General features: G+C 35.2%; 3 protein-coding genes across 6 annotated transcripts in view; 2 read left to right on the top strand and 1 right to left on the bottom strand.

The window, feature by feature from the left end:
- The window catches only part of LOC130645194 (uncharacterized), a 31,123-nt gene extending 20,672 nt beyond the window's left edge, over nucleotides 1–10,451 (top strand). For 2 of the 3 annotated variants that reach the window (XM_057451093.1, XM_057451095.1), the window contains 24 exons: nucleotides 3,252–3,281; nucleotides 3,378–3,413; nucleotides 3,552–3,647; nucleotides 3,728–3,757; nucleotides 3,842–3,919; nucleotides 4,032–4,130; nucleotides 4,256–4,546; nucleotides 4,738–4,931; nucleotides 5,164–5,209; nucleotides 5,507–5,563; nucleotides 5,859–6,038; nucleotides 6,210–6,260; nucleotides 6,609–6,768; nucleotides 6,927–7,076; nucleotides 7,147–7,208; nucleotides 7,350–7,554; nucleotides 8,005–8,154; nucleotides 8,491–8,621; nucleotides 8,717–8,770; nucleotides 8,884–9,003; nucleotides 9,084–9,134; nucleotides 9,260–9,394; nucleotides 9,532–9,648; nucleotides 10,235–10,451. In XM_057451093.1, the coding sequence (XP_057307076.1) occupies nucleotides 3,252–3,281; nucleotides 3,378–3,413; nucleotides 3,552–3,647; nucleotides 3,728–3,757; nucleotides 3,842–3,919; nucleotides 4,032–4,130; nucleotides 4,256–4,546; nucleotides 4,738–4,931; nucleotides 5,164–5,209; nucleotides 5,507–5,563; nucleotides 5,859–6,038; nucleotides 6,210–6,260; nucleotides 6,609–6,768; nucleotides 6,927–7,076; nucleotides 7,147–7,208; nucleotides 7,350–7,554; nucleotides 8,005–8,154; nucleotides 8,491–8,621; nucleotides 8,717–8,770; nucleotides 8,884–9,003; nucleotides 9,084–9,134; nucleotides 9,260–9,394; nucleotides 9,532–9,648; nucleotides 10,235–10,276 (2,565 nt within the window). In that variant the 3' untranslated portion in view covers nucleotides 10,277–10,451. The remainder of the gene's footprint in view (nucleotides 1–3,251; nucleotides 3,282–3,377; nucleotides 3,414–3,551; nucleotides 3,648–3,727; nucleotides 3,758–3,841; nucleotides 3,920–4,031; nucleotides 4,131–4,255; nucleotides 4,547–4,737; nucleotides 4,932–5,163; nucleotides 5,210–5,506; nucleotides 5,564–5,858; nucleotides 6,039–6,209; nucleotides 6,261–6,608; nucleotides 6,769–6,926; nucleotides 7,077–7,146; nucleotides 7,209–7,349; nucleotides 7,555–8,004; nucleotides 8,155–8,490; nucleotides 8,622–8,716; nucleotides 8,771–8,883; nucleotides 9,004–9,083; nucleotides 9,135–9,259; nucleotides 9,395–9,531; nucleotides 9,649–10,234) is intronic. The other variant, XM_057451094.1, reaches the window with a different exon arrangement.
- Nucleotides 10,452–11,101: 650 nt separating this feature from the next.
- Nucleotides 11,102–23,464, bottom strand: part of LOC130645199 (stomatin-like protein stl-1) — a 102,848-nt gene continuing 90,485 nt past the window's right edge. The window contains exons 2-15 of one of the 2 annotated variants that reach the window (XM_057451104.1): nucleotides 16,328–16,407; nucleotides 15,630–15,710; nucleotides 15,475–15,549; nucleotides 14,476–14,575; nucleotides 14,016–14,074; nucleotides 13,859–13,931; nucleotides 13,644–13,703; nucleotides 13,445–13,501; nucleotides 13,106–13,152; nucleotides 12,808–12,853; nucleotides 12,607–12,719; nucleotides 12,069–12,107; nucleotides 11,852–11,941; nucleotides 11,102–11,554 (exon numbers count right to left, since the gene is read on the bottom strand). In XM_057451104.1, the coding sequence (XP_057307087.1) occupies nucleotides 11,324–11,554; nucleotides 11,852–11,941; nucleotides 12,069–12,107; nucleotides 12,607–12,719; nucleotides 12,808–12,853; nucleotides 13,106–13,152; nucleotides 13,445–13,501; nucleotides 13,644–13,703; nucleotides 13,859–13,931; nucleotides 14,016–14,074; nucleotides 14,476–14,575; nucleotides 15,475–15,549; nucleotides 15,630–15,710; nucleotides 16,328–16,384 (1,128 nt within the window). In that variant the 5' untranslated portion in view covers nucleotides 16,385–16,407 and the 3' untranslated portion in view covers nucleotides 11,102–11,323. The remainder of the gene's footprint in view (nucleotides 11,555–11,851; nucleotides 11,942–12,068; nucleotides 12,108–12,606; nucleotides 12,720–12,807; nucleotides 12,854–13,105; nucleotides 13,153–13,444; nucleotides 13,502–13,643; nucleotides 13,704–13,858; nucleotides 13,932–14,015; nucleotides 14,075–14,475; nucleotides 14,576–15,474; nucleotides 15,550–15,629; nucleotides 15,711–16,327; nucleotides 16,408–23,464) is intronic. The other variant, XM_057451103.1, reaches the window with a different exon arrangement.
- On the top strand, nucleotides 21,947–23,433 carry LOC130645205 (biogenesis of lysosome-related organelles complex 1 subunit 6-like). The gene has a single exon (XM_057451118.1). The coding sequence runs from the start codon at nucleotides 21,992–21,994 to the stop codon at nucleotides 22,469–22,471; it is 480 nt and encodes a 159-aa protein (XP_057307101.1). The 5' UTR covers nucleotides 21,947–21,991; the 3' UTR covers nucleotides 22,472–23,433.

Raw genomic sequence — 23,464 nt, 5'->3', positions numbered from 1 at the left:
GGAATTATCTGTTTCACTTTATAATATTAAAATCATAGTATCTTGACCCTCACATTGAAAATATATCTTTGATCTTTCACCATAAACCTTTTTAATTTCATTTGATATTCAGTGATCACCGCAGCTATTCAACAGTAAATGTTTCTTCAATTGGTTAAAACTCGGCTATGTAATGATAGCATGTATCATTGAATTACTTCATTGAAAGAAATATTTTCTGTTTGTTTGTGATGTACTGACCAAAAGTTTCAATTTATCTGCTTGTGTTGCATAGTAGTGGTTTCACTTCATTGGTGTTACTAGGGTGACGATTTTTGTGACTTTTTTACCGTGATTTGTACAAATTGGAATTCTCGTGTTTTTGTAAAGGTGGAATGACCTGTTTGTTTTTTACCGTTGATCTGTCTCATTCACAGCCTGGTGTAATCCGGCAATGAGATGTCTGCGTTTTTCTAATAAGAACTAGGGTCATTTGAAGTCTGCGATCAAGTCGCTACAGTAAAATGCTTTGTTTTTTGCTGAGCTGTGGTCACTTCTTCCATAAAAATATTTAGCACTGTTCAGTGTTATTAAAAAAAATCAATCACTTAATATTTTCAACAAACCAATCAAATTGAAAATGTATTTTTAATTAACCAATTGAATTTATTATTTATTTCCTCAATGAATATCTGTCTTGAAGCTATTTTCTACCCCGTTAAAAACATCGTTGTCTCGCTTAAGTGACACTAATGAAATCAGATGAGAACATTAAAAATATTGACATGGTCGTTGAAATTAAGAATTAATTTTGATGACAGTTTCGTACAAAAGCAAATATCAGGACACCTGTCTACCTTGAGTGCCAAAATTTTTATTATCATCCCGAGTTGGATGTTAAAAATAAATATTTTTTAAATACGAAGACTGATTTTTTTCACCTATTTTCACTGTTTCCGACACTGCTCTACGCTCTATATTTTTATTTTACTTAATTTTTGCAGCAGTGAATGAGACACGTTTCCTATCAAAATCAAAGTTCCTTTGCATAGATTTTTTCAGTAGTCTTCTGCTAATAGAATTTTAATATTTGCCTCGATGTCCCGACTAAAAAATGTAAGGTTTGTTCGTGTTAAGTTTACTAAACGAAAATATCAATGCAGGAGAATATGACAAAAATGATTGAAAGTGAACAGAGTAAAGTTAATCAATTCATGAATTAATAAGAAGCTTGGTGTATTCATTAAATAATAATGGCGGTCGTAATAGCGATGAATGTATAATTCGTTCAACCTCCTCGCAATTATTCATTAATACACAATCGGTTTATGTGAGTTTTCTTTTGCCATCTAAATCGGAACAATAGTTCAGTTGTGTGTATCATTCAGGAAGAGCTGAGGAGAAAATATTTTGCAGCTCGTCGAAGCTCAACAAAAAACTTATACAATTTATAAATTAACATTGAAAGGAATATAAACTGAAGATTGAAGTTTGATTTATATATATAAAAAAAATACTCGCAATTTGTTAAGCCCTGTGCCTTAGCAGAGGTGAAAAAGATTTTAAAGATAGGAAGAAAATATTTTTGCAAAGGATACCTGTATGCAGTGAATAAAGATGAGCTATCATATGAGTAGTACGAGGACTGGACGGTCTGTCAACAGAACGGGTTATTCATCTGACAGTAAGCTTAACTCAGCTAGTGGAAGTACAAAGAGATATCGTAGCAAGTCAGTCGATGAGTCATACCGCACAGGAGGTTACTCTGGAGGTGCGTACAGAGGTGGTAGTGGTCAATACAGAGGAGGCTCTTCATATGGCACCGGTGGTGGTGTTTCTGGTAAATATGGTAGCAAAAGTTACGGTGGTGGTGGTGGAGATAGCGGTGATGCAACCGGTTATTCATCGTCATCGAAATATAAAGTCACCAGCGGAAATACAGGCCACTCTCACGTTCGCTCAAATAGTGATGCAGCTATTCTAGGTGGTAGTTCAGATGACCGTGGCCGCACTGACTATACGACAAGTCACAGTCATGTAAGAGAGGTAATAGATCGCAAAGATTCCACGGATAACGGAGGTATTGATAGCGATAGTAAAGCGAAATATCGCATCGTTGGAAAAATAACACGCACTCCTTCTCCAGACAGAAGAACACGAGTAGTTGACATTAGAGGTGGACATGGACAAACTTCATCTGGTTTAAATTTACCCCGTATTACAGGTGGTGGATCCGGAGGAAGTTATGGTGGGAGACTTCCTCAAACGTCTGGTTGTTTACCAGTAGCTGGTGGCGGTAGCATGGGAGGTGGCCCCATTAGCGGCGGTGGCGCTATTGGTATTGAAGGTAGTGGCAGTGGAAGCAGACCCGATGGCTATATTCCAAGAGATTGGTTAAGAGGAGGTTCTGGAAATTATGGACATGATAGTAGAGGACGATCGAGCGACTATGGTGGACGACCTGGAGAATATGGAGGGCGACCTGGTGACTATGGAGGCCGACCCAGTGGATCAGGTGGTGACTATGGGGGAAGACCCGGTGGATCAGGTGGTGACTATGTTGGGCGACCCGGTGGATCAGGTGGTGATTATGGTAGACGAAATGATGATTATAATGGACGATCTGGTGGCTATGGTAGCAGACCAAGTGGTGGAAGACTAGGTACAGACAGTTACAACAGTAAACCAACTACCGATGGTCACGGCAGTCGACCAATTTCAGGTGGGTATGGTAGGCGCCCAAGCTCCGAGGGCAACAGTAGACCGCATTGCGGGTATGGTGGCGACAGTCGCGGTAATGCTCCTTATGGTAGACGACGCACTGATTCACCTGTTCGTTACGGTGGTGATAGCTCTCTTCCAAGACCTATATTAAGAAACAAGTACAGAGGTGCAAGAAATTCGCCAATGAGAAGAAGTCGTAGCCTAAATGATCTTTCAGGAAGAAGCCCCTCGCCTAGGCGTGGCGGTGATAGTCTATTTCCTGTGTGCAGTCGCTTCCCTAACTGCAGTGTATGCACTATAGACATACCACAGAATGTAGTGGTAAGTTCAACCCGGTTGAAAGTACGCTTATTCTTCTTATGTGCTTATAATACTTCACAGTAACTCTATTACTGGCGGTATTGTGTTGACGTCACCGAAGGTACCTTATTGTGACGGCTTAACTAAAGTGAGCGCCGCTAAATCCTTACGATGGGACCAACCTGACTCGACATATTTTTAAAAATCTATATACTAGGTGATACTTATTTATTCATTTATTTATTTAGAACAAAGAGACTGTTATCCAAGAAATCCAGGTAGTGTTTTTTTTTCTGTCGTCAAATAAAATTTTCTGAATACGGCACACTGCTCATATTTGGCCGTAACTGTTATTTTTTTGATTTTAAATCTAGGAGGATCTGAAAGAAGATACCGAACATATATTATTGGTAAGTTTGTCCAATGATATTACTTATTATAAGTACAATGTCTCTTTTGAACAAAGGGATTTTCCCTATATTTGCAAATCGATATAAATAATCTTGCTTTCGCCATAAATAGCAAATGAGATTCTGTTTGTGTTTTAGCTTCAGAGGAAAGATAAAGAGATCCAACTGAAAGTTGAATCCATAACTCAAATCACTCAACTACTTCAGAAGACAAGAAAAGAGTTAGAGATAAAGGTACAGTTGAATTAGCTTGCAAGATCGTCAGGTAGCCCACCATATGCGACTTACATCATTTATTATTTCTTTTTATTTAGACTGTTGAATGTAACAGGAAAGATGTCGAGGTATGCTGATAATTACTTTAACAATTTCGACAGTAAAACAACTTTAGTCAGTAAATTATCATCTACAATATATTTTATTTTCAGATCAAGCAGTTGAAACAGGAATTCAAAAATGTGATCAACGAAAAGAAGAAGATTGAACACTCTCATTCGGAACAACAGGTCTGTATAATACACGCGGTTTCCCTATTTGTACACATATTTGTTCTGTGAAATATTACACACTTTTTATTTTGGTGTTATTCGTGTTAAAGCATTCAAGAAACTGTTTTAGATAATTGTGACTAAGTTGGACACAACAGAGACCAGATTGGATCAAGTTACACGAAAATACGATGAGGTAGTGGAAGAAAACCGAGAGCTTATCGAAAGGGTAAGTGAAGTGAAGTTAAGAGAAAGCAAGTGTAAAAAGGCTTTTAACGCATTTGTCAAAGTCCTGAGTTTTATAGCGATTTATCTTTAATTTACTTCACTAAGATTTTTAATGGACCTTGTTAGGTGAAAAATCTCGAGATATCTGAAAGAGAATTTATCGATTTGGAACGAAATGTTATCGATCTGCAAACGCAATTGCGTGATATGGAGGATGTGGAAGTTCATCGTGACGAGCTTCTCCATAAACTTAGTGATGTGAAGAAACAAAGAGACGACTTTTTGGAGAAGGGAAAATTAGTCGAAGAAGAACGAAATGAGTTTGTTCGAAGTAACAAGACGTTAGAACAATATATTATTGAGTGGAAGAAAAAGACAACGGAGTTTAAGAAGACCAATCAAGCACTTAAGGACAGGGTAAGTGAGAAAATTTCAATTCACTGGAAGCGATAATAACCGAGACAAATTTTAATTTAATCTGTGGAAAGCAAGACATTTATTCTGTTATTTATAGCTAAAATTAGATTGAAGAAGACCGCAATATTTTTTGAGCAAATGTTACTTTCTCTGATAAGAAAACCTTTTTTTACTTTCGCGCCTTTTTCCAGATCGTGATGTTGGAACGAGACAAAAAGGACCTGGAAGTACGTGTAATTGAAGTGCAACAAGAACGCACCAGCATCATGACCAAAGTTCACAAGATTGAAATGGAGAGAGATGATTACATTCGAGAATTGAGAGAGATCACAATGGAAAGAAACACACTGGAAGCTAGGTTGGCTGACCTCGAAGACATGCTCGGGTGAGTTGAATTATTGCTGGATAGTTACCATGGTTACTAAACACCAGGATATATAAAATGTACTTAAAAATTTTTTTTTTTTCGCTTTTTGCTTAAAAATAGAATGTTTTAAAACAAAGTCGAAGTATGGTGCCACATAAACTGCTTGTGATGAAATGAAGTCACTAATTTTTCCAATGGAATCCTTGTTATGTTAAAATGGTACAGATAATAATTTTGTTTGTTTAACCAGGGACCATGATCAATTGGAAGAAGGGTTCCATAGCTTGCGATTGAAGGTATAATAACCCTATTTTTATCTATTTTTAATATACCTGCAATGCATTAAGTTAAACGACTCCCTACTTTTGAGTGCCCCTAAACTTCACGTCCTTTTTATATTAGAAATTTCTTTTGAAGAACTCCTTATTCACTAATCCCTCCTTTTTTAATAAACGCCTCCCCCCCCCCCCCCATTCACACACACACACACCAATGAAGGCGACTTTGCATAAAAATTTGATGAAAAGCACACTTGGGCGTTTGTTTGATATGTACCATGCCATGTTTAAGACGTGTATTCATTTTCGTCACAGGTATCAGAACTTACTCGACAAAGAGATGATGCTGAGATGTTCGTGCAGTCTTACAAGGTGAGTGACATACATTGTTTGGTAAGGGACATACATTGTTGGGTTAATAGTATACATTGTTGGTAAGGGACATGCATTGTTGGGTTAATAGTGTACATTGTTGGGTAAGTGACATACATTGTTGGGTTAATAGTGTACATTGTTGGGTAAGGGACATACATTGTTGCGTAAGTGCGGTAAAACGCGGTTGCTGTTATTTAAATTTGGCACAATGATGGCCAACGTTTACAATACTAGAATTTTATTTCAAGAAAAAAAAAATAGAAAATTAAATATGCATATTCTAACTTTTTAGGCCAAGGTGCAGCTCCTAAAGAAAACGATTGTGGAGAAAGAAGAAACGATCATGCAATTAAACCATGAATTGGAAACTTTGAAGATTTCCATTGGAAATTCATCTTTAGAAGATATCTCCAGAATAAAAGCAGACATCGTCAGCTCGTCAACAAAAAGATCTCGTCATCACCACCAAAAGGTATTTTTCATTTGATCATCTCTAGTTGCATTTATGAAACGTATTTTATTATTTTAAGCTTGAAGGAAGAGAGACATATTTTAACGTTATGTGTTTCAAAGATGTATAACAGACTTCTTTTGTCGATGTATTCCAACGATATTTAAACCCATTTATAATTTTACTTTTTAGGATCGCGTGAAGAACTACTTTCATGAGAAGGAACCTGACCTTACTCCTATAGTATGTTGATATTTCTGTCACAAGAGATTCTTTGCTTTTGAAACACTTGCATCCTATCAAACAGTGCATCTCTTTCAACGTCGTTCTTCTGTGAAAGAAAGTTTGCGTCTGTTCAAGATTTTTTTTAAGAAAAGAAACAATTTCTGCAATTCTAAGAAAGTAAAATACCAATTTTTAGGAATAATTCGTCATAAGACCAAGAAACTTCACCAATCATAAGAGCTAGTTGTACTTCCACCAATCACATAAGGGCTAGTTATACTTCCACCAATCATATTAGGGCTAGTTATACTTCCACCAATCATATTAGGGCTAAACACAAGTCCTGTGTACGCTTACTTTTTTCAGAAATACTACCGACCAAGTGATATCGACATGACATCGGAGAGTGATTCATATGATGTGCTACCTGCACGTCCTGCCAAATATGACACCTACAGTGACGATAGTTATTATGTAGATGAAAAATACTCGCGAAAGCCTCGTCCAAGCCACAAACATCAATCTGGTATGTTTCTTTACTTTGGTTTTTTCAGTCTTTTTATGCCTGGTTGTTTTTACTAAGAAAGTGTCACTATAACAATGTAAACAGTGACTCAGAATTGCGTGTGTCCAACATGGAGAACGGTTAGGGAAAAATATTTCATGAAGATAACATTTATTTAGGTAAGAAATATGTAGCCATGTTTGATTATGATCCTTACAAATCAAGCACGTCTAATCATCCTGAACGTGAGTTGAGGATGAGAGAAGGGGATTATGTGACAGTGTATGGAGAAATGGACATTGATGGATATATGGAAGGAGAAATTGACGGTAAATACATCTATTTTTTTTACAAGTTATTGTTACAGTATTAGTCATGTCATTTTGTTTCGTACTTCAGGTGTTCATGGTTTAGTTCCAAGCATCTACGTGGAAGAGTTCTCTGACGATGGGCGTGATATCGTAAGCAGACTTTAGATTGCACTCCATGTGCAAGACTTTTTTCTAAATAGACAAAGACTAAACACCGTGTTTTTCAGTTAAAATATTGTTTGTCCTTATTTCTGTTTCCGTACCTAATAAATTTACGTTTCTTAATTTTAGTCCCGCAGCCATCGACACCATCATTATTCTGTTAAGGATTCTCGCGACACAACAGAACGCCGATTTGTCGTGCTCTATGACTACGACCCGTATACCATGGGAACAACTGATCGACCTGATCTTCAACTGTCGTTGAGAAAAGGTGACGTCATCATAGTCGTTGGCGATATAGATAGGGAAGGATATTTTACTGCAATGCTTAACGGTAAGTTATATTTTTGATCACCGAAACTGAACTAATGTTGATTATCTATGTATACACTCGGATTCTTAACATGGAAGCTAACGGTTAAGTTTAGCTATTTTCCTGTCGGTAAGCATTTAACCCTTTTTGGATTATACTTAAAACTTGCAACACAACTTCATTTCATCAATGGGAATCAGTCTGTAAATTCTTGACTGGTGATTAATACGATTTTCCAACATTTTTCGATTTTACCCGAATATTGGATTAATCACGATTAACTCAAGTTGGAAAAACCTAACAAAAGTTATTGTGGACGGGCGGAATCCGCACCTCCCCGCCCCTCCCCCGATCATAATATGTTCGAAAAATCCTGGATCGAAGAGAGTTACGAGTTGTTCAGAGAACTCATACACGAAGCTTCTAAAAACAGTAAAATTGTTTTTCACTCACAATTTTTTTTTCGTTTAGGGCGAAGAGGTTTGGTGCCGTCAAATTTTGTTGAAGAATATTCGTCATACTTCAACAGTTCACGTCACCATTCGTCATCACACAGAGATGATCAAGGACACCATAATTTTTCTGGAACAATTGAAGTCGACCATGTTGCAGGTAAGATGGGTAAGACAAAGATATGTGTTGCCAAAAGCTGAATAGTTTTCCACTCTTTTAAACGCCAAGGCATTAATGAGGGCGGAACTTAGAAGTGACATTAAAAAAACAAAGTAAAGTTTTATATCTATTTCTTTGCCATCAACTGGTGTTTTCCTCACCTCGGTTTGAGCAGTATAGACGTATGAGATTTATACAATCATAAGACAAAATCAAAAAAGACGAAAATAATTTGCTTGAGGAAGTTTAAGGGCAATAAAGTAACGTTACTATATTAGATAAAAATAAATAGTAACATTGATCAGAAACAACATGTTTCAACTATTATTTTTCTATTAATTACAGGTCCTCCGTATGCACCACGTGATTTGAAAGTATCTCGCGTAGTTACCAAATCCGCAGTGCTTCTTTCTTGGCAACTACCTGCCATGGATGAATATGGATTAAGCAACGGTTGCCGAATCAAAGGCTATCGAGTAAGTGTAGATATGTTATATGTTAGATATCTTTTGAAGTTTAAATTGAAGATAAAAATAAAACCAATTTATCCAAAACACAATGTTGCTTTTAGTTATGGGTGAATGGAAAAGTGAAGCAAGATGTAAGCAGTGTATCTACAACCAAGGTAAAGTTTTTTATTATTGATCGAGACAAAGCAATTCAAATGCTAAAGCGAGCAAAATGTTTCCCATAATCAATCTCGATCTCTTTTGTAATTTTGAGTTTTCTTCTTTATAGTGTTTGATTGATGACGTTGATCTCAACGGCAGGGTAGAATTCAGTATTCAATCTGTTGGTGAAAACGATATATGTTCTGAAAAATGCCATTTTGCTATTACGGGGGCTTTAGCTGCCTTGGTAAGTCGCCAAACTGTATTGCGTTAATAAATTTTCCAGTAGCCGAAAATCAGTTCTTATATCTGTTTACGTTTTTTTAGTCAAAAGATGGCGGAGTTGATTCTGGCAGTAGCAGCGGAGGTGGCAATATGGTAAGTCATAACAAAAAGATATCTCTAGGATGCCTAGCAAAGTTTGAGCAGAATTTCAAACTTTATGTGTTGATTTTGTTATAGAAGAGTTAACAGAACTCACAGTTAACATTTTTCATTCTTAGTACGTTGCTTTGTACGACTATGATCCATTTAAAAGTTCTCCCAACCCAAACCCATCGCTGGAGTTAGCGTTCCGCGAGGGAGATGCGATGACTATTTATGATACAAGTCGAAGTGATGGATTTTATGCAGCCGAGGTAATATCTCACTGAATATTTCACTCGCTACAAAACGATACAACAAAGTTTTTACTCGCTACAAATCGATACGACTAAGTTTTCACTGGCTACAAATCGAAACTAATGAATATATATACTCTCACTTCACTTTTCAGATTAATGGGAAGAAAGGTTTGGTGCCATCTAACTTCATCGAGCGTGTCAGCGGAAGTGGCTCCCACCACCACCACCACCGATCTTCTCACCATTCCAGCAGCCATCATCACGATTCCGTGAGTGCCTAATTTTAAAATCAAACAGTCAGAGAAGTGTTCTGCCTTAACGAATTTTTCTTTAGACTTACAAAATTTATGTCGATAATTTGTCGCGAGCTATCTATATTTGCGACATATAGCTTTATACATTCGATTCGTGGAAGAGCATTTGCAGAACGAACTTTCGCTATATTTTTTTTTGCATTTTACCTTTCCGCATCGTTTGCAACGTAATACTTACGACAACTTATTCTCCCGAGGTCCTATTTGCAAACTTAAGTTCCACAAAGAATTTCTTCTTGCTTAAGTACCATTTTTACATTTGGCATAAAATGTTTCCTCCTTAATCCTGTCTTACAATATTTCTGTAAAAAGTTATTCAGACTAGTTAAACATCGACACAGGTCGCATCGAATACAACGCTGACTTCGCTGGTTGAGGTTTCAACTTCTAAGGTTTTGTTGATCCAACTGTCTTGTCACAATGGCGAGATCCTGGCTAAAATTGAGCTTAGAAAGAGATCAGAAAATACATCCGTTTTTGTATTTTATTACAGTATGCAAGGGATTAAAAATATAATGCATGCTTCGAAATTTTATTTTAGGACTCAAACAGACGGGTTCAATTTCAACAAAAGAAAGACTAACCAAATAACCAATTAACATAAAATTACTTAATCTGGTCATGTTTTTATCCATGAATATTTAAAAAACATTTGAATTTTTACTTGTTTTTGTAAAATTTATTTATTTGTTCCTGTTTATTTATTGACCTCGTTTTCATGAAAAATTGAAAATGAGATTTGTTTTTTTTTGTTTCTATTTATTAGAAGCACGTTTTTTAAAAATAAATTATAGTGTATTTGTCAACTTTTTATTATTAATTTAACGGTATTGTAAGATAGAGAATTTAAAATGTTTTTAGAAGTTTAAAACTTTATAGTCTGCTAGATTTTTTACGACGGGAATTAAAATTGAAATTTTTAGGTAAGGCTCCTGGTACATTTAGAAACTTTTGTAACGCAACTCGCGGCTTTGCAACTGTGATCTGCTTTCGAAATAAGTTTAAAACGTTGTGACGTCACTATTCCAACAGTTATTTCAAATACATTACAATATTTTTATGCATCAAAATACAACCTCGTCTTGAAGTTTTATCTTCAAAATGAGGCTGTATTTTATTCTTTATATATCAAGACGACTTTACATGTTGTGTGGAGCTTTACAAAAGCCAGTTGGTGTTTTTGGAAGTCGTGCCACAAAAATTTTCTCAGAGGTTCTCACGAAGTGTAAAGTCGTCCTTTTAATTAGTGTACAGTACCAAATAACTGTAGAGATTTTTAAAAGTGATTGTCTTTCTTTTGTGAGCCCCACCCCATAGTATAAAATATATTTCGCACGCAAAGAATATTTCGTTCAACGTTTGGTTCTTTCGTCGTGTTTTCTCAGGTGGAACAAAAAACTAAACAAGATGATCCAAAATACAAGTAATAAATTTTATGTCAAAAATTATATTTTGCTACCTAAAAATTTACCACAATTCATATTCACAGTTCCTTCGTGCTACGAACATTCTTGTTGATTTTTATGCCAGCCGATTTTTTCTAAGATTGTCACTGTTTGTCTATTCATATGCAGTGACACATATTCATACATGCACGTTGTTTCTCTCCGCTAAGACAATATGAAGTGTGTTACAAAAAGTCTCTTTTCCTCGTTGGAGATGTAGCAATACTGAAATTGTCATCATCAGATAAAGCAAATCTCGCTAAAGCATCATGACCGGAAAAACCTAACGGTGTTCCTTCCGAATTTTTTTCATTGTTAAGTCCTTTCTTTTCATTTGTATCTTTTCCTGGCTCAGTAGGAGGTGTGTTTGGATCTTCAGGTAACGTTTTGGATATTGAACTGTACACCGCCATGGCCTAAAAATAATTCACTGCATGACCTTACGTGTCAGAAGAACACACATGTAAAGAAGTCAGGGATTTAATCTTGTATTTAACTCCCCGTATGTGGGGCTGCAGTTACAGAGACAAAAGGAAAATAACTGTGAAAATATTTTTTTGTCAAAAAATTTAATGGGCAAAAAATTCTGGGTTTTTTTTTCGAAATCACAAAGTTAAATTTTTGCTAGATACGAATTATGAAATTATCGAACCGCAATATTAAATAAACGAAGCCAAAGTGATAGTTGTGTAATTCATCAAAACTGGTCTCACCTGAGCAACCATAGAAGATACATCGCCAACATTCGCAGGTAGTACGACAGTGTTACTTGTTTTAGCCAGGTTTCCAAATGCATTGATGTACTAAACATATAAAGTTTATAGAAGCTTCTCTACACAAGAAAATCTGTACTGCATTTACAAAGAAACATGAAACTGTGTGTAAATATCAATCAGGCATGAGAATGTGTGTACATAAGAATGTGTGTACCTGTTCAGCCACCGAAAGTGCTGCTGCTTGATTTCCAGCCTACGTAGAAAAGAAAAGTTAACAAATACATCACATTGTAAACTATCTTTTAGATTTGGATGCTTATTGATTGGATATTTCATCTTCCCATAACTGTCTGAACAAAATTAGCACCGTTAGGCGTCAAGAAATCAATTTTAAGGATAGTATGTTCCCCATCGACGCATATTTGTCAAAATTTGCTTCAAATTATGTGTCATTAATCATAAATTGCTTTTTTGAAAAGCAAAATTCAATTTTTTTTATGCTTTATTCTGTATTTTTGTAACACAGAAGTGATAATTACCGTGATGATTTCCCATTTTTCTAAAGTAAACTAAACTTGACAAAATCGGGAAAGTAGAAACGAAACAGAAAATATCTAAGTAAGTTTTGCTTCGTCTAACGCGATAAAATAAAGCCTTGATTTTAAAATTTCCTTATGAAGCAAGTAAACACAGAAAACTTCATATATATTAACTATAAACGTTGCTTCATGTTTAAAACAACAAAAACTTACAACTTGATTCAAAGCATTGGAGATTCGATCTATAGCTTCCGCTCGAGCATTCGCCTTGGCTAAAATCGCATTTGCTTCACCAGTGGCGCGATTAATCTGTGCTTCTCGTTGACCTGAAAATGGATGCAATTTTAATTTTTAGTCTATATGCTAGATATTTACACTTTTAGACTCCTGACACACTATGAAGACCCCTCATACCTTCAGACTCGAGAACAGCTGCACGCTTCTTTCGTTCAGCTTCAACCTAGTGTTAATAAAAAAATTTTACAACTTTTTAACAGACCTTTACTAACAAATTGTGTAATAACCAAATAATCCGATATCAACAATGCATTTTGGTCTAATAATGCAAAACTAGAGAATTTTTGACCCGATTTTAAGTTTTTTAGGGAGACATTACCACGGCTTTTATAGACATTCACCTAACAGAATAATTTTTTTTAATGATGTTGCACATTTTACCAACATAATATACTTCAAACCAACTTTTCTATACCTGCATCTGCATGGACTCACGAACTTTTGCAGGGAGTTGTATATCACCTACAAGAAACAATTGAAACATTGGCAAAGGCTCAATAATGAGCATATTGACAAAAAAACCTGGTCCTATTTCAAAATTTTGCTACGTAAGAGGTTCAATTGATAAGAGTACGTCTCACAAAAATAAAAGTCTCACAATATGAAAATCCTTCAGATAGTATGACATTCGAGTTTGTGTTACTCATCCAATAAGTTCATATGCGCTTATATCAAATACTATGACGTTTGTTTGTTTCGACCATCCCGAGAACCACAATAAATTCACATACGCAAATTTGATGTTTCAACTTACGAATTTCATACCGCAAACATCTAATGCCCCAAACTTGGGCCGCGTGATTGATCGCCTCTAAAAAGATGAATAATACAAAATAAAAATACAAAGAATTTATCACGTCAAACATGCGACTAAAATGAAAAAACAATACGGAAACCTCGGCAACTTTTAACGTTTCATATTTAGAACTTCTTAAAATCAAATAGTTTTTTACCTACGATGTTTTGATTTAGAGCATCTCGTTCTCTGAACACGTCATCGAGGGCAATTTTACCTAAGAAAAAGTAACTTTTGCGAATGGTATCTTGAAGAATATTTTCAGTCTACTTAATTTCGTAAGTTTAAAAAAAATTCGCAAAAACTGCAAAATTTAGCTCATAAAAGTTATTGTTATTATATCGTTGCATGTATTATACACAACTAACTTACCAAGTTCGGAACGCATAGTAGTTTGAGCTAACTGTGTAATTGCAAACTGTGGATCTTCAACTCCATAGGATGCCTAAACACATCCACAAAAGCTCTTGTTAACAACTTCTTTGTAGTAAATGAAACTAGGCATTACTGCAAACATAGAGAAAAATACCTGAAAGGGATCCACAACACGGAAATACAAAACGCCGTCAAGATGAAGTGTAACGTTGTCTAAAATAATACAAAATAACAGGCCGTTGTTATTGGCAGTTATAATACACGTGGTAAAACAGTAAACCAAATATCATGGCGCCGTAGCTTGGTGGTTATAACTTTTGCACTTTGTGCGGGATACCAGGGTTCGTCTCCTTTTGACGGCGATGTAATATGGCCGAGTAAATGTTACCATAACTCCGAGTTGAACCTAGTTAAATAAGGGAGATGGCACACTGTTCGGGCCGTTGGATGTTGCAGGAAGTTGTCTGGCAGAGCGAGAATCCTAATCGAGTCTGCGTAGCTCTCAACTTTAAATTATTTTCTGTTCTTATTAAAAGACATCCTTTATGTACCAATCTTGAAGCCTTCTAAACTTACTAGAAATTTCCTTATGTGTAATGAAAAAAGGCACTCACCTTTCGTAATGGCTGACTGTTGAGGTACTTCACTTGCGATTTCTTTTAACGATTGCACATACTTGATTTCATCAATGATAGGAAAAAGTACATTCAGACCCTAAAAAATGTTTTCCGCTTGCTTAAAATAGTTGAAAGAAAAACTAATGAGTTGTCACTCATTTTAGGCCACCTTTAAAAACAACTTTGCTTCTAATCGATGGGACTGGTAATATTTTTGAATAATGACCCAGTTGCAGTTTACGTTTTAAAAATATAAAAAAATGACAACTTTTTACTTTTTTTTCCTACTAACTAAGTATACTTGTTAAGTGTTACTTTTTTTGAAAAATTGAACAAACAAACAAACAAACAAAGGGCTTATGAACAAATTTCCTTAGCACACCTGAAAAATTAAAAAAGTTGTATTGAATACTTAAGTAAAGGTGTTAAAAGGTAGCCAAATTTATATGCCAGTTGAATTTCATGTATTTTGGCAAATGGGAAAGCTTTTCTCTTTTAAAAGTGCAGGCAAGCAAAGAGTAAACAAAAATTTAATACAGATGTAAAGGTGTTTTTAACAAAAAAAACTCAAAGGTTTTTTGGCTGGGTTTATATGGTAGACACTTAAAATTTAACATTTTTACATTTGCTAATTAAATCATTATTTTATTATTTGTGAAGTAAACTACAAGAATTTAGTTTACTTATATAATCAGGACACTTTCATGTGACAAATTGGGATTATAAAGATGTGAAGAAAAAAGTCATGGAAAAATTATCTATAATGCAAACAACATATAAACTATTGTATTTTACCTTATATGCTGCATATAATTTATGGTTCCAGAGCTTCAATTTAGTGCACCGAAAGTGGCAAAAAGCAAAAAAAAATGAGACTTTCGGCCTACCAGGTAAAAGTCTTCAAACATCCCTCGCTCAATTAGAAACAAAACTGTTAATTTGAATAGCTTTCCACAGTTTTTCCTTAAGAAAGATTAACAATAGAAAAATATTTACAGGAAGTAATGTCTTGTGAAACTTTCCAAAACGTTCAATAATCCAGGCTTCTTGCTGTGGTACAAATTTTATAATCTAGAATAAATCAAAATAACAATTAAGAAAAAACAGAACTAATAAAATGAACAATTCGCATATAAAAATAATCAACTTACGGTGTTGTGAGGTAATCCTCTTCTCACTCCCACACCAGACATATAACTTGCAACAAAAATCTTTTCAGTTTCTGTAGGAACCTTAAAATAAATTAATACATCTCAAACAAAATGCACTAATATAGCCACACTGCCAAAATACACTCCACACAAGGTTGAACCCTTTTAAATTTGAAGCAACTGGTAGGCAAAAACTAACTGCAGGCGAGTGAAAAATTTAAAAAAAGGAAAAGGGAAAAAAGAGGGATTATAAAGGCAATAATAGTATCCAAGAGAATCTTTTTAAAACTTATTTATCAAAACTAAAGTTGATTTTGACTCACGTACTAGCCTAAGTAATCAATCACATGAATTCAGTCTTCTTGACAAGCAACAAGAAAACAACAATTGAATCTTAAAAATAGAGAAATATACAAACAATGAGCTTCCCCTAAAGTTTTGTATCACTTACTAAAAAAGCATGCATAATAAACACACACTCAATCAGAAAGTAGTGTATTTTGGGATATAATTATTAGTTGTGGACATTTTAGTAGTATATATAATTGTTAGTTAAGTAAATTTTATTAATAAAATAGTTATTACAAAATCTCCCTCATAGTTTTTTTTAATAAAAGGTAAAAGCTATTATTTTCATTGCATTCTTTAACAGGTCTGTTCATACATAATGGATAATCAGAAAGGCTGTGTGTACTGACCTTCAATAAAGCCCTTCTGAACAAACCATGGTTTCTGCATAATAGGTGAGTTGCCATGTTGATAATATATATAATTAACTAAAATGTTAAGCAAAATGACAATTTAAACAGAAAAATTTAAAAACAATAAAGTCCGATTATCACACATAAATTGTGTTCAATCAAAACGTTAAAGTTATAGATCGCAGAGTTAATTGGAACATTTTGTTAATAAAAGAAGCGCTGTAGATCAATCAATTGAAACCTGCATTGAACAATGCTTTAATGGCCTCTAAAGAACATCACTATTTTAATGTCACATATATTACAGCCACTTGTTGTAAAATATTTTATTCTCTGATGATGACTTGAACTATAGTCGAAATATTAGAAACTACAAAATTTTGTTTTATTTATGATCTGGCTAACGTGATTTAAATAAAATGAACCTAACTGACAGCCCCTAATCACAGCATGCTTTGAGCTACACTAAAAAAAGACTGTATGTGGATGACAGTTTAGCTGTTAGCTTGTTAGCTGGCAGGTAATCCAAAGTTTTCCTAAATAAATACCTAGCATCCTAGCTATGTAGTGCAGTAGTAGTAATTTAGGGCAGTGTCCACAGCTACACAAAAAACATCAATTTGGCATTTCTGTCAATGCCTAAAAGTGCAGACACAAAAGCATTTACAATAGTTGTACCTCTATTGCCCCTGTATCTGTTCTGTCATGGTTGTAAACACCATCAAGATTAAAAACGCTTTGCCGGCTTACTAAACGAGCCAAAGGTTGGAAATTTTATATCCAGCAAAACCTTTGCCTAACAGTCAGGGTAAACACTTAATTAGGCGACGGTAGGCTAATTAGGGCATACCACCTATTTAGGCAACTCATTGTAGCCTAGTTAGGCCATATGTAACCTAGTTAAGACATTACAATATTTAATGGCTTTTCACACATCACAAAAAATCTTTGTTCAGAATGGATAGTCTACGCGACCATGATTCCAAAATTGTCACTCGTGCCTCAATATGTTCATGAAACTAAGAATTATTTAAAATGAAATATATAACCTAAGTGTCGCCTATTTAGGTGACGTTTTTGCCGCCATATTTATTTTTTCCCTGCGGCGTGAATGACTGAAATCCATTATTTATAACAACAAATAGTGCCACACGAGGTTTGGGCCATTAGGTACCAATGCGCGATGCAAATAAGACGATAATTGGTCAAAATTATCTGCAAAGTGGACAGAATTGATTCACAAAAAAATTGTAGTGCGAAACGCAATGATTTCGACGTATTTACAACAGAAAGTTTTTGTTCGCCTAGTTAGACTACGGGTAGCCTAATTAAACTACATCACGTCGCCTAACTAAACGACTCACCTAATTAGGTCATGCCGCCTAATTAGGTGTTTACCCCTGACTGCCTAACCAAGGAAGATAAAGTTTAGGAATTTTAAGTTTTACTGTTGCACATAAGAAAATGCATGGGTATGAAACTTGCTATCAAAAGATGGAAGCACAAGAATAGCTAGCTATAGCTAACTTTTCTTTTAAGTTTTATTGTACTTTTTTTTAAATAGTCCTTAAAAGTCAAACTGTCAAAGGTAAAAAATTTAAATCTAAAAGCCCACCCTAGCACGAATTAACGTTTGTCATTGTAACTGCAAAAGTATGAATAATGCCCCTGTGAGCCATCTTTGGGTTCAGCTCCTAGCTCTAGTAGCTAGCTAGCTAGCTAGCTAGATATACACTGGATTTGGAGGGATTAAACGCTTTCTGGCTAACGTAGCCTTTTGGGTATCAACAGCCTTTTGGGTAAAAAACCTGCAACTTTACGTATCAGTCCAGAACTCTACTGATGGAGCTTCCGCTCCCACAAAATGAGTTAGTTTCAGGTACTCAAAAAGAAAAGGGGGTAAACAGTAAATATGCTTGCTCTGCCGCTTTACCATGCCGTCGCAATGAGCAATAACCTTTCGTGCAATCCAGGCAAAGTTGACATTTAGTTTAGTTTGTTCGTTTTCCGCTTTTCTTGATACACTCTAGTCGATAAGGCCCGTGGAAAAATCCACTTCGGCAGAAGAAGGAAGATGAAAAAATAGGTTTTTTTACATTTTTTGCTGACGTCAGCAGTGCAAGTACAAAATAAATAAATTGAGAAACTCTTGTTTTCATGTTTTTTCCATTGTGTAGAGCTTACACTGCTGATCAAAAAAATGTATATGATGATCGTGTGGTTTTGATGAGCGGTTAATGAAATACAAGGGTTTAAAAATTTTGCTGACGTCAGCAATTGTCTCGTCAAAACAGAAATTTTTTTGTTTAGGAATTTGTGTACCTGTTGCCTTCATCGTATAGATCTTGAAACGCTGATCAAGAAAATATATCATACTTTTACATAATATATTGCACGCGTGGAAAACCTGGGGGTTGTTTCAATGCGCTCTATATTTATGATGGAAAATAAAATAAAAATTATAGTGATAAAAATCGAACATAGCACAATTCGCTATTGCTTAATTTGTTGTTGCGGGAAGAAGTGTATGAGGCAGCAGAGGAGGGCCAAAAACAAACCCCCGTGTCACTTCTTGATTTCGTCGCAAAATGTTTTGCGCCCGAAACTCGGATGTTTGGTCGCAAATATGTAAAGTTTACTTGTCCCAGAGATCGGCACTGTAACTGCAATGACTTTCTCTAGAGATGGACACCTGAGTTTATTTTTCGCTCTGGGAAAGTGAGGGCGGAAAATATTTGCGACAATGGATTCGCTTTTTTTTAGATAGATTAATATATTTCGCCGTAATATAAATGATGCAGGTTAAAATTTCTTTAAGTATATACAAAAATGGCTGGAGCAAAAGGAAAGCACGAGTTACCTTCATAATAAGCCCCGTTTTTAAGCAAAAAGAAAGGCTTTAACGGTCTTATAAAGGTGTGTATCTAAAAAATATTAAATCTAAATATATAAAATGAGGCGAGCAACTTGCTACTTTGGCTCCGAAAAATACTTGCTTTTCAGGAAAATCTTTTTTCGCAATTCTCAGTATCCTTTTCGAGACCGGCACTGTAATTTCCGCCACCCCTTTTCTAGAGTTGATCATTGCAAAATTTTTCGGCGCGCTAAAATGCCGCCTTATAAAAGTTAGATTATCCTTACTTGAAGGGATTCGGCTACCTACCACGGACACAAAAAAGCGAAAAATGTTCCCGGGAACGAGGTTGGATAACAGGTCCTATTTAGAGCAAAGATTAACTTCTCCTTCTAATCCATATTGGTGTAACAGAAATGTTCGTTGACATTTTCCGCTTTAACTGACCATCGAATGGTTTACATATTCCAGCTAGATGGAGGCAAATACGCCCGAAAGCGGATCTTGTGAGTTTCGTTCGCAGAGAAAAAATCAAGCTGTCAGAATTATTTTGTGAAAAAAAAGTGAGGGAACGGACCGGCCTGTGTTACCTTCTGTTTTCCCCTGACTCTATGTTTTATGTGAAGAGTGAGATGGTTAAAAAGATATACGGATTTTAAAACCATACGCGCTAAACAAAAACAAAAACAAAACGAAATTTCTATATGCTCTTTAGTATGTGTACGAAAGGACCAGAATTTTAATTAGTCATAATATAAGGTATTAATAGGTCCTGCTGTGACGTACACGAGATACTATACTATAGATAGATAGATGTTCATTTTCTACATGGCTAGCCTCACAAATATCGAGGGATACACCCTAAATATTTGTGAGGCTAGCCATGTAGAATATGCACAAGCTCGTGTACGTCACAGCAGGAGGAGTAAGTCACAGCACCATACTGAGTTTAGGGGAACTACTATGGAGTCTTCCAGCGGAATTTAATATAACAAAGTAATTAAATAAAAAATCGTAGTGTTGCCTTTCCCTACATTTTTATTTAGCGTAAAGGTTAGCATTATATTAAAATCAACAATTTGATTGTGCAGTGCTAGCGGGACAAATATTATAACGGGCTCAAATTACAACCTCAGCCCTGGGACTCTTTGGCTTTCAAGCAAATTACCAAACTACACAAAAAAGATGGCGTGACTAGACGTGGTTGTGGGGACGATGGTGAAAGAAAATAATAAATCTCCTAACAGGAGATGCTTTCCTAACTAGTCTATGAAGAATGTCCTAACTAAGCCACTATCCTAATTTGGCTAGTCTAATTAGCGGTTTTCGCTGACCGTACAAGACGTTAGTAGAGAAGATTAAAAAATGCTGTTGGTTTTTGTGCAAAAAATGATCTGATCCGTTAGAGGTTTCAAACAATGTGCGCAGAAAACAAGATTTAGTTTGAAAAGATTTTATTTCTTACAACTTCTTTCTGTGTTTTTTACGTCTTTGCATAGTCACAAAACAAGTACCTCTAGCTATATTTCTTTAAAATTAACATTGCTATATTATTAGGCCAATTAATTGAATACACCTTTACGATAATTCGGGAAAACTAACACTCCATCGCGGCTTATTTTGCGATCGGAGGAGGTAAACATCACACTTTTATAAGAGTTTATTAAGGAGTTTATTAAGGAACACGTTTTTTCGTGATAACTTTTCTTGCCGCGTTTTGTTTTTAATGAAAAGTACACTAAGTTGTAGCTATCTTATTATTATTAACGTTTCCTGAAAATGTGAAAGAAATTGATACGACGGAAGTTAAAAAACTGAAGAAAACACGCTTTTGTCTCTAACAAACTCTCATAAAAACACGATTTTTACCTCCTTTTTTTCAATATTGTAAAACGATGGAGAGCCGTACAATTGAATTATCGTAAAGGTGTATTGCTTTGTTCTGACCCAACTATGGACACCGGCCCAACTTTGGATGTGAGACTAGCCCGTCTTTAGACGGGACGACCGGTCAAAAGATTTTAGTTTACAGGATAAAAAGTTGCTTGTTTTAAAAAACTCTTTTCCTTCTTAGGACATTTAGTTTGACAAGCCAAACCTTTCAGACTTGCACTTATTCTAATATTTATATAAACAACATTTAAAAAAGATTAGATTTTGGTAAACCCTCCAGGGCGGTTGGAAATTCATAACAGTAGGAATTAGATCACTTTAATTGTTTTCTATGTTTTTGAATGAATTAAAATGAAGTTGTCATGAAATTTTGGCCTGTTCTTAAGAGCATAGATAGATAGATAGATGTGCATATTTTACATGGCTAGCCTCACAAATATCGAGGGATATACCCTGTCTATTATTTCCAGGAGGGGCCATGGCTTAGATGGAGAGTCCTAGAGTATTTAATGCTCATTTTGAGCTACGCAGACCCAATTAGTAGGGCCCACGCTCTACTAGACAACTCCCGGCAACATCCAACGGCCCACACAGTGTGCCATCTCCCCAATTTCCCTCACATGGCTTGGGTTAACCCAGGGCTATGGTAACATTCACTCGCCCATGTTGAATCGCCGTCAAGAGGAATCGAACCCCGGTCTCCCGCACAGAGTACGAAAGCTATAACCACTAATCTACGGCGCCACAGCATAAACAGCATAAACAGTGTAACTTTATATATATCTTTTAACCATCACAGGCCTAAATGTCTTACTATCATGAATTTTATTGTCTTTACCTGTGATTTGGAAAATGGCTGTTTTTTTAGTTTTACAAAATAAATTTTTTTCGTAGACAAGAAAATATAAAGCATAATGGCTGATGAAAATACATCAGATGCAGTTACAAGTATCCCTCAGAACGAGGATATCAAAAATTCAAACCATATAACAACAGAAGCGATTCAACAACTCTCTGATGGCATTGTACAGTTATACAAACCTGAAATTTCGGGTATACATGAAAAAGTAAGCGAATTATTACGAAACCAAAATGTTTTACGTGACAGCACGCAGAATGAACTTACACAACTTGAAGAATGTGCCATGCTGAATGACATTTTGGAAAAATTTGATAAGGTTAAATTGTACAGCAAAAAACTTGTGACAATGAAAAGAGATATGAACAATTTGATGGAACGTGCAGAGAGGGCAAGAATGAAAGCACAGAAACTTCAACAACAAAAAGAGAAAGAGGAACTTGAAACTGCTAAAGAAAAAGAGAGGCAGAGAAAATATGAAAAAGAACTAACTGCAAAACCTGCAGCTGAATATGCTAAGGATTCTACGCAATGAAAGTATACATGCTATGCTTTAAATTATACTACAAAATTTCAGCTGTATCTAGAGTTAAAAGTGCATGTCTTCGTGTTTTTTTTTGTTGGTTCCTTGATTTTAAAATCTAAGAATGTTTAAATTATAATTTACTTTCAGGAAAAAAAATTGAGAATATTTAAGACTGAAAGCCATGTCATTGGATTTTATGACCTTGTTTTCGTTCTCATAGATACTATAGAATATCACAAAATTATCTACTTTAAATTTTGTTTTCACAAATGCTTTTAAACAATGACAAAATTGAGTTGATAAATGATCTGAGTTTAATTATTTAGAAAAAGGAACATGCATACTTTTTGGTTATCACGTTTTTACAATGTATTACGTACCGTTTTTTTTAATTGAAGTGAAGTAGAAAAATTTTTTTTCGTAAATTTCTTATTAGTAAAAATAATTGTCTATTTTTTTTCTATTACATTCAGATGCATGCTTTTTTATATAAGAATAGTGATTTTTCGTTTCATCAGGAATATCATCAGTTAAGATTGACAGATCTGAGATTGCAAACTAGTGGTGCTGTTGTCTAAGCTGTTTAATTCAACTGTCAGGCAAGCAGCTAGATTGTAGGAGGAAAAAATACTCTAAATGAAACTTTTGTTTTTGCTTATATTCCATTTAGGATGCCAGCACATTTTCAGATGAGTGTATTCTTTGGATATTCTTAAAGCGTTTCTTATTTTCTTCTTGAATATTCCTATAAAGTATATTCTTTTAAAAAAGCGTGTAATGTAAAGAACAGCAATACCTTGACTGGCAATTATTTATTTATATTATATATTATTTATGTAAATTTCGTGGGACTGACAGTTGGAGGGGGTCAACAATAGATATGGGAGGAGGGGAGTCATTCAAATTGTTTTATCTGACCTCCTTTGAACACAATGCTTCTTCATAAGAAAGTTGAATTATTTCTTGTGTTATATGTATTCCTCCTGATGTTTGGAAGCCTTC

This window comes from Hydractinia symbiolongicarpus, chromosome 5, assembly GCF_029227915.1.
Source record: "Hydractinia symbiolongicarpus strain clone_291-10 chromosome 5, HSymV2.1, whole genome shotgun sequence".
In the NCBI taxonomy this organism is placed as follows: Eukaryota; Metazoa; Cnidaria; class Hydrozoa; order Anthoathecata; family Hydractiniidae; genus Hydractinia; species Hydractinia symbiolongicarpus.
This window is presented reverse-complemented; position numbering and strand designations above follow the sequence as displayed.

Coding starts and splice junctions, on each gene's coding strand:
- LOC130645205 (XM_057451118.1), top strand. CDS start 21,992: ATGGCTGATGAAAATACATCAGATGCAGTTACAAGTATCCCTCAGAAC.